At 42.9% G+C, this 14,095-nt stretch overlaps 1 protein-coding gene across 6 annotated transcripts in view; it reads right to left on the reverse strand.

Annotated features, from left to right (window-relative positions):
- The window catches only part of IKZF3 (IKAROS family zinc finger 3), a 95,637-nt gene continuing 81,542 nt past the window's right edge, over positions 1–14,095 (reverse strand). For all 6 annotated transcript variants that reach the window (XM_088829046.1, XM_088829045.1, XM_055407769.2 and 3 more), the window contains one exon: positions 1–6,326. In XM_088829046.1, coding sequence (XP_088685172.1) covers positions 5,623–6,326 — 704 coding nt within the window. In that variant the 3' untranslated portion in view covers positions 1–5,622. The remainder of the gene's footprint in view (positions 6,327–14,095) is intronic.

A 14,095-nucleotide genomic window follows, 5' to 3' on the forward strand; every position in this document is an offset into this window, starting at 1 on the left:
TTAATTTTAAACACACCAGTTATTTTTATTTCATTTTTCAATGTAAAAATCAAACATAATAAAGAAACTTTGAAAACTATCAGCAGGGTTGTTTTCAATGCGGGAATGCACTCATTAGGGTTCTGGCAAGGTGAGCATTGCTACATTTCAGAAGCTGAACCTGTACAGTCTTTACAGAGGTGTAGGGCGCTACAGTGCTCCAAGGGGTCCGACTCCAGGTCAAGAGGGAAGGTCACTACTGGGCAGGGAGGGCATTTCTGAGAAACCCAGACGAGAGTGCTGTGAGCACAGGCTGTGTCAAAACCACTCAGCAAGGTCTCCCTCCCTCACTCCTGGTGGGAAGGCAACCCTGAGCCCCAAACCACGTTCCCTTCTCCGCCCCCTCCCCCACCCCGTCATTCTGCAGACAAGGGTCATCCACAGACCACACGTGTGGTGGCTCTGGCAGCCAGAAATTAAAAATAAGCTATGGTTTTTCCAGTAGCCAAAATGATCCCTCACCAAAGCTTACAGACTGAGAACTTGAGCATGCAAAACCACAGTCTGGGTAAAGGGATGTCTGCTTTTCAAATGACCTGCTAATTCTTTGCAACCCACAGTAATTTGGTTTCTGTGAACCCACAGAAGCAGGCCCACTGAAAAGGGCCTTGTCTGCTAACCTGGAAAAGTCCTTGTGTAAATGAGTCACTGGCAATGGGATCACTCATTTTTAAGGCTGCCCCATTTTCCTAACATGTCAAAAGGTCTATTCTCAGTCTTCTTAGGAGAGGAAGAAGCAAGGCTGCCCCCACATACAGAAAATGAAGTAGGCCCCACAGATGGGTGACTTGGGCTTGGGAGAAGGTGGGTGACATCATGGGACTGCTCTTGGGCTTTCTAGAGTGGGACTGATGGAGAGACGGATGGTGAGGGCCACTTGAGGGAACTAAATCGCTGGGAGAATTAATGGTGGAGGGCTCGTAAGATGGTGAGGGAGCAAAGCCAGTCTACTTATCTGACAGCAAAGTCATGAAGTTTCTGTACCGTGTGGCTCATACCCATTAGTTCTAAGGTTCAGCATATTCTTTACTCTTAGGCATCAGAACAACATGAAGCAAACTGTGTGTTTGGGATCAGCTGCCTCTATTGGCAAGTGAATTTCTATCATGGTCTTAGTATGATTTTTGAATATTTTCCATGTTTTAAATCCAGATACAGAAATATGTGGAAAATCTACAGCCACCCAACATAATCCCACCCCCTTCCCCCCAAAAAACAAAGCAATGTTACCCAATAGACAAAATTACATAAAACCTCACAACATCCTTGGAGGTAGATATTGTTATGTCCTTACATTTTTAAAAATCAAAACATTAACATTCCAGTTTCAAATAACAATTCAATATCAGCATATGACAGTTCACTATTGTAATATTCAGAGGAAACTTGCAGCCAGCTTCTTCAAAGTGCAGAGACCTGTTTCTAATGTTGATGACACAGTGTGGGACAGGCTATATACAGCTTGGGTCAACAAAGGTACGGTCTTGTGCTAGGAGCTACACAAGTCGAAAGTCTAGACCTCTCTTCTAGGCTCTTCCGAGTCCACAGTCTCCGACCCTGGGTTCACTGATCATTCTCAGACCTTTTCAGTCGGTTAGGCTTAGAGACGAGTCCTTTCCCTGGGATGCCCAGGTTTAGCTTTTGGTTTTAGGTCAAAATTGTCCTTTTCACAGGCACTTAAATCCCCAATCAGTCTGCTTCCTGAACTCTGCCTATAAGAGAATCTCTGAACTGTACTTTCTGTCTGAGCACAAAAATAGCTCCTAATTCTTTAAAAGATGAGGAGGATCACTGCATATCTCTTATCTTCTGCACAGCCTGAGTCCATTTTCTAGGGCAAACTTTTCATCACTCCCCTTTCTTTTCTCTTCTTGAGCTCAAACTTCTAATTCTCTTTGTCAAAGAGCCTGGAGACTCTGAGGACTCAAATCTTGAGTGTTATAGAGTTTCCAAATCTCCACTAAAGACCAACGTACCTACTCATAGTGGGGTACACTTTAAAGTTAGGACTTCAAACACTGAACATTTAACATTTACACTGCAGTCTTACTGCCTGTCCTGGGATATATATCAGAAGTATTGCTTTTTCCCCCGAAAAACATTCTAAACCTCACATTTAAGTGGGGAAAAAAGCAGAGGAGGAGAATAAAACAGTGATACAGAAGCTCCTTGGAAAAAGCATTATGCTGATGCTAGATTTGTTACTAACACAGTGTTTCAACTGAATAAAATGTTGTGTTTTTAAACGTCTCTCTTTGCAAAAGAAATCTGAGGTCGTTTTACTTCTGGGTCTGGCAAAATATGAAATAAGCCTTGCCTTTAAAAGGTGAGACATTTTGTCACTGATGAAGTTGGAAGCTGAGTCAGGAAGAGCTTAGAGTGGATAACAAAGCATAACATTAGCTAGCTTATCTGTATCAAGGCTAATATCTTCTTGGAAGAATGACTCAAGGAGTCGAAAGCCTGGTGGGTTTCTTCCTATTTTTTCCTGGTGGCGGTGTGGGGTGTAATGGGGGAGACACTTCTACCAGGGAACTGAAGGACGGAACACAGGCCACACGTCAAATAACAATAAAGAACGTGTGGAGAACTGCTCTCTTCCTTTTCCACTCTTACCACCTTGGCTGTAAGGGAATTTTTCACAGGTTTGGTTCCTCAGGTTTCGGCCTCCTGGGTGGGCGGTGGGGGCCTGGCTAATAAGAGGACTGGGGAAAGTGAAGGAGAGAGAAAACCTACACAGTTCACGGTCACGGGGACTCCGGCTGAGAAAAGAACTGTGCTGTCAAAAGCTGCGGAAGACCTGACTGTAAAGCAGGGTCAGATGTAAATCTTAACCTGCCCTCCTCTCTAGGCATCTTGCTAAAGTTCTTCTTCACCTCCTTCCCCACCCCAAGCAAGGGAGAGGGTTAAGTAGGATAAGGAGTGCCTGCAGAAAGTAAGTGTTTACCTGTGTTGTGGCAACTGCTACATTCCACCCTGTTCAATTTCAAGATTTAAGAATGTGGAGTTTCCACATACACATTTTCTCTGGACTTGACATGTCCCAAAATCCGAGGCTCAAAATGCAACAATGAATGTGCAGCCTGTGTGAGGGGTCACCTCACTCATAAAACTGACCTCAGAACGATGGAAATCATTCAGAAAATCTATTAGTCACAGAGAAAACCAGGGTCATAGCTACAGAGTCCCCATCTTGGTGGGAAGGGCTTTAGTTTCACTATCTTAAGTTGCAGAAGATGATGTCTTCTCTAAAGACTCTCCCACTTATCTGGTGGAAATACTCTCTTTCCCTAGCTTTCTCTTCTGCTAATCCTTGCTTCCGAATTCTCTTCCTTTTGTCCCCTAAAGAGTCAACAGGATGTGTGGTATTTCAAAAATATAACAAGCAGCTCCTCTTTCACAATGGGTGTAAACAACCTGGTGTGGCTTGGGGTCTAGGATTACAGAAACACAGCGATGTTCAGAATCCCACACGCTGAAATGCATCTAGTCTTCTAGCCGAAATCTCAAACATGTTGGGACTGTTGCCATGGAATTTCACAATTTTTTTTTTTTTTCCCTGAGACAGACGCCATGCTACAAAGAAGGATAAGCCATTTGTGCAGACTGAGGTGGAACATTTAAATTACTGGCAGCACACAGACGTGTTGAGTTTGAGCCTCATGCATAAAGCCCTTTTGAAATATCAAGGCAGATACATAAAACACTATTCTACCAGGAATTGGGGATTCTTGCCTCTGCTAGAAATGTTCACACAACTGACTCTTAATCTGCAAAGAGGCTCCATGAAGTGGTCCCTGGAAGCAGCATTTATTTTTCCTAACAGTTACTTTCAAAGGAGAGAAAAAATAAGGCTCTGTAAGCCGCTGCAGGTGCCAGGCTGTGTGCACACTTGGGGGCAAGATCAAGACACCTTCCTGTTTTTTGTTCCTCCCCTTCACACTCACAGCTCAGTGGTTAAAGGAAAAACTTAACAATACTACCATTTCCACACCAAAGAAATGTGAAACGTATATTCATATACACTTACTCTTCTGCTTAATACCCATACATTAAGAGGTTAAAAAAAAAATAATTGTGGTTACTACACAATCACATAAATTTAAAGCTGGAAAAGACCTTAAGAGAACATCAAAATCCAACCCAACCCCTAATTCTATGGTTGAGGAAACTTAGTTTTAAGAGTTAAGTGATTTGCCCAAAGTCATTCCGCTAATTAGTGGCAAACATGGAATTCAGCTAACAGATTGTGTGACCCCTATTCCAGCGCTAATTTTACAATTATCATAGCACTTTTCCTTGACAGCATGTCTCCCATAATTAATGAGAAAGATGTCCAACACATCTGCAGAACCAAAAGCAAATTTTCGGGAAACTGTGGAATACAACAGCTCCATTTAAAATGTGTGTGTGGCGGCCGGAACCCCCAGCCTGCCTGATGGAGGAGAACCCGCCAGCAGAGGTGCTCTCTCCTCACGCATTCTGAAGCCCAGCTCTGATCATGGTGTCTAGCCCTGATTCCTTCCTGTGGGGTGAGGGAGACGAAGTCATACTTCTGGTATGATTCTTTGGTTTTTGTTGTTGGGTTTTTTTTTTTTGTCAAAAGTCACTGGCAAGTTTGTTTTGGGTTTGGACACCAATACTCCAGGAAGGAGATGAAAACCTTCCGGGTGGGTTGTTCCTCCCTCCCTCCATCCCTGGTGATGCTGTTGAACCACTCCCCCCTCAGAACCACGCCTGCCAATGTCCATCGTAGGAAAAGGATGCCATCATCCAAGCAGACAGCCTCCTGGAGTTCCCATGACGGTCTATGTTTAAACCACTGGTTCTTCTGATACAGAGCTTCTTCTGTGCATGGTTTAGCCATAAGCAGCTTTAATGGGAGAAGGGAGGATAAAAAGTAGAAGCAGAAGTATCATCGGATAACTTGGGTTTTTTCACTTGTGTGATAAGAAGTGGATCTGATGCTTGGAGAGTAGGGGCTTTTGGTAACTTATTTTATGGCTGTTCTTTTCCTTACTGTTAGACTCTAATTTGGGATGGAGAGTTCATATTCTAACCCTTCAAACTTGTATGAAGTGCACATGGGCAAGGTTTCCCAGCAAGGTTAGCTGGTCAAGAGTTCTTCTCTGTGGACTGGAGCATAGGACTATGATGCTTTTCCACATATGGCCAATGGACTATGAGGCTTTTCCACATATGGCCAATGTATTTAGAAAACAATGTTTCACACAGCACAACCAGGGGACTCCTCTGATTGGCAATAGACTCCAAAGAATGCCTGTCTACTGCTACAAAAGATTATGACCACATATTTCATTGGCTTTTAAATATAAAATTCATTGGCTTTTAAATTTCCCTGATGGGAAAACACAGGTTTCACAAAAATAGTAACATGATATGAATGCTGAATGGGGACAGCATTTCTCTGTTGCCCACATGAACATGATCCTTTGGACACTAAAATGTCGTGGAAAGGGGTCTGGAACTGAGTTTGAGAGTGATTTGTTAGGTAAGTGGCATTATCAGTTTTTAAAAATGATATGGAATGATCAGGTGACAATCATCTCTGGGCCCGGATATTCACTTCAGCATGGCTCTGTGTTCTCCTCTGGCTATATGAGACGAGAACTCATAACGATCATGGCTTCGATAGCCACACATGTTACACTCAAAAGGGTCACGAAAGCCGTGGCAACCCATGTGAATAGTGAACATCACGTAATCCAGGAAGAGAACTCGGCAGTGGTCACACCGGTACACATCCGTCACCTCCCCTTCTTTGTTGATCACTTTGATGGAGTCTCTTGGGCAGATGGGTGGGGGCTTGAGGAGTTCATAAGAGCGGTGGCCCTCCTTCAGAAGCGGCATCCCATTGCGGGCCCGAGGAGGGACCATGGGATTTTGCTGGTAGATGTGATTCTGGCGTTCCTCGTGGTTGCTGTCAGTGTCCGTGGAGTCGTGGCCACTGTTGGTGGGGGACAGACCTCTTTCAGAAGTCAGACTCTTCTCTGGCAGGTGGATGTTCTTCTTTTCCAGCTCCTGGGGGGCACCATTCGGCATCTCGGCGCGGGTGAGGGCTATGGGGTACATGCTGCTGATTACCGGGACCATTTCTGAGGTGGGAGCAGGTGGCGTCTGGACCAAGGGGCGCAGGGCTTCGGCCCCGAGATAGCTGATGGCATTATTGATGGCCTGGTCCATCATTCGGGTCTGGATCATCTCGCTCTCCTTCTCGTACATGTAGCTAGGATTATAGCTGACATCAAAGCAGTGGCGTTTCTCACCTACAACAAGGGAAAGAAACGGTGACAAAAGGAACAACACAAAGGCACAGAGTTTTTAAAATGATTTTCTGGAGTCCTTGAGAAATGAGGAAGGACAAGTTGTCTGCTTAAGAACACTCAGCCCGGGCGAAATGGTCCTGCACAGTGCTGAAGTCTCAAGGGACAGCACATGTTTGGACAGTCAAAGTAACTGAAACCAGCAGGCAAGAGGGAGTCAGAGATGTCACTAAGTTCAGGCTACAATGTGAGTTGTTTCCACTGCTCATGTCAGAGGGGAACCCTGGAGAAAAGAAGCAAGAGAACATTAGGAGGGGGCTTAGGAGGGGGCGGGGAGTTGCCAGTGTCAGGAGCGTGGGGGCTTCTGCATCTCTACTGTTCGTGAACTCTGAAGATGCAGTCCATCCCTGAACTCTGAGCTTGCTTGTTCTTTTCTGCTTGTAATACTAGGGAGCCAGGGGGCCGGATGTGCTGCAAAAAGTGGGGATGCTCTGACCTCGGCAGTTTTTTAAATAGCTGCAGAGGCAGAAAAAATAGCCCCCAAAACTCCAACTTCCCACTCCTGAAACACATCGGTCATTAGATTGACTGAGATTTAAATAAAAGCGCTTCAAAGGCAGGGAGTTTTAGAAAGGCTCTCTTGATGAAAGATCATGATGTTTGTCCTCATAAAGTGTGTTCTCCTTTTGTTTGAAAAGATGTGTCATTGATATATATGTGATCATTAGGACTTATCTCACACTTAACTGAAAAATTTATTTGTGGTCACCCTCTCCTACTTCTCATGTCAAACTGCTGAGAAATTTTGAAAACAGAGTTTAGCCACCTTCAGGGCGTGTGGGTGTTCTGTTAGAAAACAGGCTCTTTGGCCACAGGGAAGGCAGAAGTCGGGTCTGCAGTGATGGCAGGTGTGCTCAGTGGTGAGCTGCTGGTGGAGGCACAAGAAAGTGGGGAAGACGTGTCAAGGGCTGGAAGTGAGGCCAAGTTACTGCTGATGCTTTTCATTCTGCAGACACTGGATTCTGAGAGATTTGGTAAACGATAACCTCTCTTCCCTAACATTTCTGAAGCATGTTATGGTTCCAAAACTTGTCGCTGACACACAGAAAAGGCTTCAGGGAGGAAAAATCACAAAAGACAAGAAGGATTGAAAGAACCAGTTTCTGTTCTTGAGGACTCTCCAACCTAGGGAGAGAGAAATAAGACTTGGATAGCTGGGACTGGAGAAAAACAAATGTTAAAAGTTTAGAAAGGGCTGCCTTGCTCTACAGAAGCTTTTATTCTAAATGCCATGTTTGAGGCATTTAAGCGATGGTGGGGGATCATGTCTTCTGTAAAAAGGATTATAAGGCAAGGGCAGGGCAGTCTAGTACAAACTATCTATTTAAATGTTAAGGGAATACAAAAACTTCAGGAGTACTTTCGGAAGGGAAAGTATTCTTGGAAAATCAAAATTTTGAGAAGGGTCTTCATGAACTGGTTGGATTTAGATTTTCAGAGAGGCAGAAGAGACATCCTAATTGAGACACGAGCATGAATCAAGACAGACAAGAGGGACCATCCAAGATATGAGCAGGGAGGAATAAGAGTCTGGACACAGCAGTATCAGGAAGTATGGAATAAAGGACTTCTCAGACTTCATTTATTCCACCACATTGTGCAGTAGCAACACCCCAGGGTAGTGCAGTGCTTGAGAGCAAGAGCTCTAGAGTCAGATGGTATGGATTTGATGCTGCCTCCTCATTACTAGTGGTGTGAGCTTGGGTAAGATCCTTAACCTGTCTGTGGCTCCGTGTTCTCATGTAAAATGGGGATAATAATTGTATCTACCTTAACTAGTAAGAGCTTAGGACAGTACCTGGCACACTGAAAGCACTCAGTAGACATTAGGGTTTTTTTTTTTTTATTTGGTTTGAATCGGCTTGCATTTTCTTTCTTTCCTTTTTTGCTAAAAGAAATTTGTTTTTTTAAGGAAACTTTATATCACCAACATAAATGGAAAACCAGAGTCACTTGCCACAAATAGAAGGTAACTACGAAAAATAAAGACAATGAAACACAGCAATTTATTAAAGTTTGATCAGATACTGTAAGTACCTGGAGACAAAGATCACCTCTTTGCTAAAAATAGTTTACTGAGTGTGCGATTAGTGTTGAAGACAACTAACATCTAATAAAGTCTAAATCTTTCTCCTGGGTATAATCAGGAAGATTCAAAGAGAACTAAAAAGAAAATAATTTTCTAGCCATGTAGATCAAGGTTTTCAAATGCCCTGTGAGCCTCCCAGTCTTTTGCCTCCAACAATTTGGGGAATGTTGAAAAAAGGTAACACATGGTGGGACCAAATGATGCCCACTCTGAACAATCAACAAACAGTAGGGCTTAGATCTGGACAATGGCAAACCTCTAATGCTCTGGAGCAAGAGAGGCTTGTGGTCAGAATGTTATTTTAAGGATATTAATGTAACAGCAATGTGTAAGGTGGACCAGAACAGTGAGAAGCTAGAGACAGAAAGACATGCTAAAAGACCTAATCAGACGGATTTGTCCTGCATCCCCACTACCTGAAGGCCAACTTGACAGCTTCCAGACAAATACCTGAGAGAAAAAATATGCCAAGAAATCCACCGTGCCTTAACTACTCAATAAAATGGAACAGAAAAAGACCTTTGCCAAAGTAATCAATAGTTCTTCTTTCAAGTGCCAGACTGGCTGTGTCTCTGATCAGAGCTGTTTGGAAGAATGAGACTGGAATACGAAAGCTGGCTTAAGTCACAAATACTCATCCCCCTGAAAGTGACACAGAAATGATGAACTTTGGTTTCCTGGCCTTTTCAAGGTTACTGATGATTTTCCAGTGGAGCTAACTCTACTCAGTTCCTCCAAATACCAGGAATCTCTGGAAGTCTTTTTACCTTTTTGCCTAGCAGAGAGGCTCCAAAAAGTTTCCGAGGTGGGGTAGGCACATCCCAACCTCTGCTTTTATCCTTTCTTCCAAGATTCTGTTTCGCCTACTTAGGCCAACGATTTCACAGTCTCTACCACCTGCAGCACGCCAGAAAACAGCTGAGTGCTAAGGTTGGAAGAGGCAAAACAGCAAGAGGAAAATCAGCTCTGGATGTGGAAATATGCTACCGAGTTCTGTGGTTAACGCAGACCATTGTTCATTTTTAAGAAGATGGAAGAGCCTCAGATCTTCACGTGCACGCAACCTGCCCTCATCAGATCCCCTCATCTCCGAGTTACGGTAACTTGAGTAGTGCAGATGATTATCAGTCACCTGTAGACACGATGACTCAATGTGTATGAAACTCAGGAGGGGTAAGCTACAGTAATTGAAAAGCCAGCAGCTCACGTTTCTTTAGTAACACACTCATAAAAAAGGTTAGTCAAACCACAAGAGTGTAACTGCTCCCAAACCTGCTCAGAGCCTCCAGTCCAGCTTCTAGTCAAAATCAAACCACACCTCTGCGTGATTAATGAGAGCAGCTTCAGGCTGAAATGGAAGTTTTCTTCCAATGAGAATACAAATGGCAACAACAAGTCCTAAGTTTAGACACCCAGGCTGCCTCATTGGGCTGTTCCCTATCTGTGATTCCTTTTAAAGGTGTCAATCCCTATGGCCTAGGCTTTTGGTAACCCTGAACTGAGCATCTGCCCATCCTGAGTTGTGGCAATGTGGTGAGTGCATATGGTTTTTGGCTGCTAAGCGCCAACCTGAAAGTACAGAATCATAGCCTAGAGCTAAAAGGGACCTTAGCTGGGCACGTGGATTCAGACTTCTGCCTTGGGCATCCAGGGACAAGATCCACCCCTCTAACCTGTTTACTTCTCTACTTCACAGTACCAAGCACTGGGCCTTACGTGTAAATACTGAGAAGAACAGCTACTATTTATTGAGTCCTACTATATACCCAGGGCCGTCCTATGTACTTAGCATATTGTCTCATTTAACCTAAGATGAATTATCATCTCTTAGTCAGATGAAGGACTTAAGGCACAAACAAGTTGACTAATTTGCACAGGTTGCTCAGCTGGTAAATGGAGATGTGATCTAGGGGCCCATGTACTTCAGCAAGTGTTTGAGCATTAACTGTTTCCTGGCTGCTACCTCACCCGTGTCTCAATCCCACCACCAGCAATGACTCTGGATTCTCTGCTGGGATGGTTCCCGTAAGCATAGAAAAGCAATTATGCTTTGTTCTGTATGGACCAGTACCATGCATTCAATAAAGATCTAGATGCATAGAGTTGTCATGATGTCCGTAAGTGCTTAACAGAGTAGTGGCACATGTGAGCACTCAATAAGTGGTAGATCTATTATTATTATTGTTGCTAGCTTCATACCATGTTAGGTGCTTTGAAGAATACAAACTTAGTTGCAATCCAACAGGAGATGTGGCATGTACACAATTTCATTACATATTAGTACCCTTAATACTATGTGGTGGAACAAAGTACAGAGTAGCCAAGATAGCAGATATGCCAAATAACATGGGACAAATATGAATTTATTCTTTGTCTACAGTCTGCTTGATACTGAGGTGGTGGAAGTGATGGTGGTGGAAACAGTTACATATATCACGAAAAGCAGACTGTTAAACCCTCCTGGATTGCAGGGGGAGGACAGAGAGAGGACTCAGGACAGTATGGGAATGTAGACCGCGTGGAGGTTTAGGGCAGATGGGAGGGAGGGCATTCCAGACAGTGAGCATAGAAAGAATGATAACACAGGAGTGGGAGTAGTTCATTACGGCTGAATTAAAAGATTAGTTGGCTGAAATGATACATTTAGAAAAGACAACTTAGAGACAGATTGTGAAAGGCTCAGAACGCCTGGGTGGTTTAGATTTTATTCTGATGAGAAGCCATTGAAAGATTTTTTTTTTTTTGACAAGGAGGAGAAATGATTTTGACATTAGAAAAATAACAATTCCGATGTGATAGTCATCACAACAGGGTAATGTGAAACACCAGGGTTTTCATTAAGTCTTTAAGCTTCTTCAAATCACTTAATTTATCTGCTGATACCTTCATGCCATTTCCCACGTGTATCATCACTTGCTCTTAAGTAGGGTAAATGAAATATCTGATGATGGTGATGGCTCTGATCTCGCTCTGAGTGAGACTGAAGTGGCTAACACCTCTTCCAGGAGGAGGAGAACAGAGGGTAGGAAGCCACAGAACAAGAAGCAGGAAGGAGGAGAGAGAAAAGAGAGCTGTGGGGGTGGCTGTGAGGAAAACTGAGCTGGAGACCACGTTCGGTTGCTGCAGAAGCCTTTGTCCTCTGTGAGTCACCATGAAGTGCTATTTGGTTGTCATCTGCCTTGATGGAGTCACCACAGCTCTTTTCTCAAGAAAACACACCCTTAAGAGAGAATGACTGGCCTTCTTCAAGAATTTTTCTTCCACCAGTTTTCAGTTACTAGATCCTCCCCTTTTCAAAGCCCCCGTTTAGCGCACATGACATGTACGGCGCTGGATGACTTTCTGCGGAAGGAAGGCCTTGGACTGCAGCACATTATAGACCCAGGCTCTGGCCCTGCTCTGTCACCTACTAGCTGCGTCTCTCCATCTTTCCCATCTCCCTTCCTCCCTTAATGAACGAACATCACCTACTGGTTCCTAATATTCCTTCAAGTTCAAAAAGGCTATGACTTTGGATGCTTATAGGATTAGGGAATTCGGCCCTTTGGGAAGGGACAGGAGAAGATACTTTTTGCTTTTAGAAGTAGGCATTAAAACTGCTTCCTGTCACCCTGTTAACCAAAGCAGACAATTTCTCATTAGTTACTTCACAGGGAGAACCGACAGTGTTTGCTGAAGTGTCAAAACCTCACAACATGTTTACCGGGGGTGAGTGAGATCTTTTTTCATGTTCTTTTCAACGTGAAAACTTCCTTTAATAAAGTAATACATGAAATTAAAAAAAAAAAAATAGGGAGATGCTATGGTAACCACTTTGGTCTGAATAACACATCTGTTTTTGGAGAAAGAATGAAAATCAGAAAAAGAAATATGCAGAAATGTAGTCATTTTCCTCCTCCCTCCAGGAGAGAAATCTGGCCTCTATTTTGAGCCAAGTATTTGAAGATGGCCTAGTTAGAAGTATAGTCAAGCAAGTCTGTAACCGGAGAATAAGATTCAGAGAAAAGACAGTCCCTAAGGGGGTTAGGTGCTAAAAGCAAGGTCTTCTTGTCCTTTGGAAAGAACAACTAAGAATAATTATTTTGATGACATAAAGATGCTGATTTCTAATGAATGTGTGTCAATTTATTTCCCATTTTATAGAAAGTGATACAAGATTTCTTAGAGAATTAAAAAAAAGGTGATTTCATTTTTCTCCTCCTTGGTTGATTTAACTCTTACTCTTCGACAGAGGCATGTTTTTGTGTTTCTAAATGCATTTAGACAATACAATCCATCCTGCTTCCTCAGTTCATCTCTAATGGGTGAAAATGCTTTCTACGGATAATTATCTCAAGCCTGTTAGGAAAGTAACAGGCTGACCTGATGGTATAATCTTCACCTTTACCCTCACAGTTCAAGAGGTTAGAGAAGCCAAGGCTGGTCTGGGAGCTGTGCAACCATCAGCCAGGATTAAAGGGAGTGACTCATTCTTCCTTCACATTTTACCCATTGCCATTTCCCTGGCAGCTGAATCCTCTCAGAAAATGGTGCCTTGGAGAGGAAATAGAGGAGAGAAAAGAGGGAGGGAAGATATTAGCTCCACAAGTCTTATATCACTACATTCTGAATACCACATGGTGTCATAATGTTCCTTTAGTTCCCCTTTGAAATTATTCTTTTCTATCAAAAGCTTGATTAAGTTAAGTGATTCAGAGAGTTTTATTTTAAAAAAAAAAATCTCTTAAGGTTCAGGGTATAAGCTAATGCTAGAAGATGAGAACAGTGCTCAGGAACCAGACTATCACACACATGGCAGGAGCTCTATAGACATCTGCATGATAAATAAATGGACAAAAAGAGTGGATGAATAGGTAGTAATATATTAAATAAAATACGTAAATGTTGAACTAATGTAGCTCTTTTATAGAAACTCAGGTTATATGACATCTTTCTAAAAAAAAAACACCCTAAATTATAAGATATGGTTTATAACATACAACAAACATATAATAACATATCTATACAATCTTGAGGAAAAAGTTATCTGAAGTTATACATATTGACTTAAAGTGGTGCTCATAATTGCTGGCTTTTATACTTCATCTTACAGACTTACAGAATGATGGAGCTGGGAGGGACCTTCTCGATCACTTCATCACCTGTTCAGTCTATTCATTTCACAGATGAGTAAACAGAGGCCCAGAAAGGTTATGTGATTTGTCTAAACACACACAGTTAAGAAATGACTGAACTGGAATCAGAACCTGGTCTTCTGGCTCCTAATCCAGTGCCCTTCCTACTGCACATTACCACAATTTACAAAAAAAAAAAAAAAAAATTCCCCCAGCTATTCAGGGCCCCGAAGTCCTGAAGTTGCCACCTCAGCTCAAATCAAGAGCTAACTAGACTGGGTTTACTGATGCCAGAACAGAGAGAACATGATGGTTCAGAAGATGACAGAAATCAGTACCTACCAGATCAGCATCCCTCCTGAGTCTGGAAATGGAAGAGTGAAAACCCTCTGGTCATAACGGTCTTAAACAAATGGAATGGATCCCTGATGCAATAAGCAAAATGGCATGGACTTGGACATATGAAACATGTGTTTTTAAAGCCATGAAAATGCCAAAGCAACTTATTA

The sequence above is a fragment of the Moschus berezovskii genome, chromosome 20 (genome assembly GCF_049115385.1).
Source record: "Moschus berezovskii isolate FMDL1 chromosome 20, NW_MosBer_1.0, whole genome shotgun sequence".
Lineage (NCBI taxonomy): Eukaryota > Metazoa > Chordata > Mammalia > Artiodactyla > Moschidae > Moschus > Moschus berezovskii.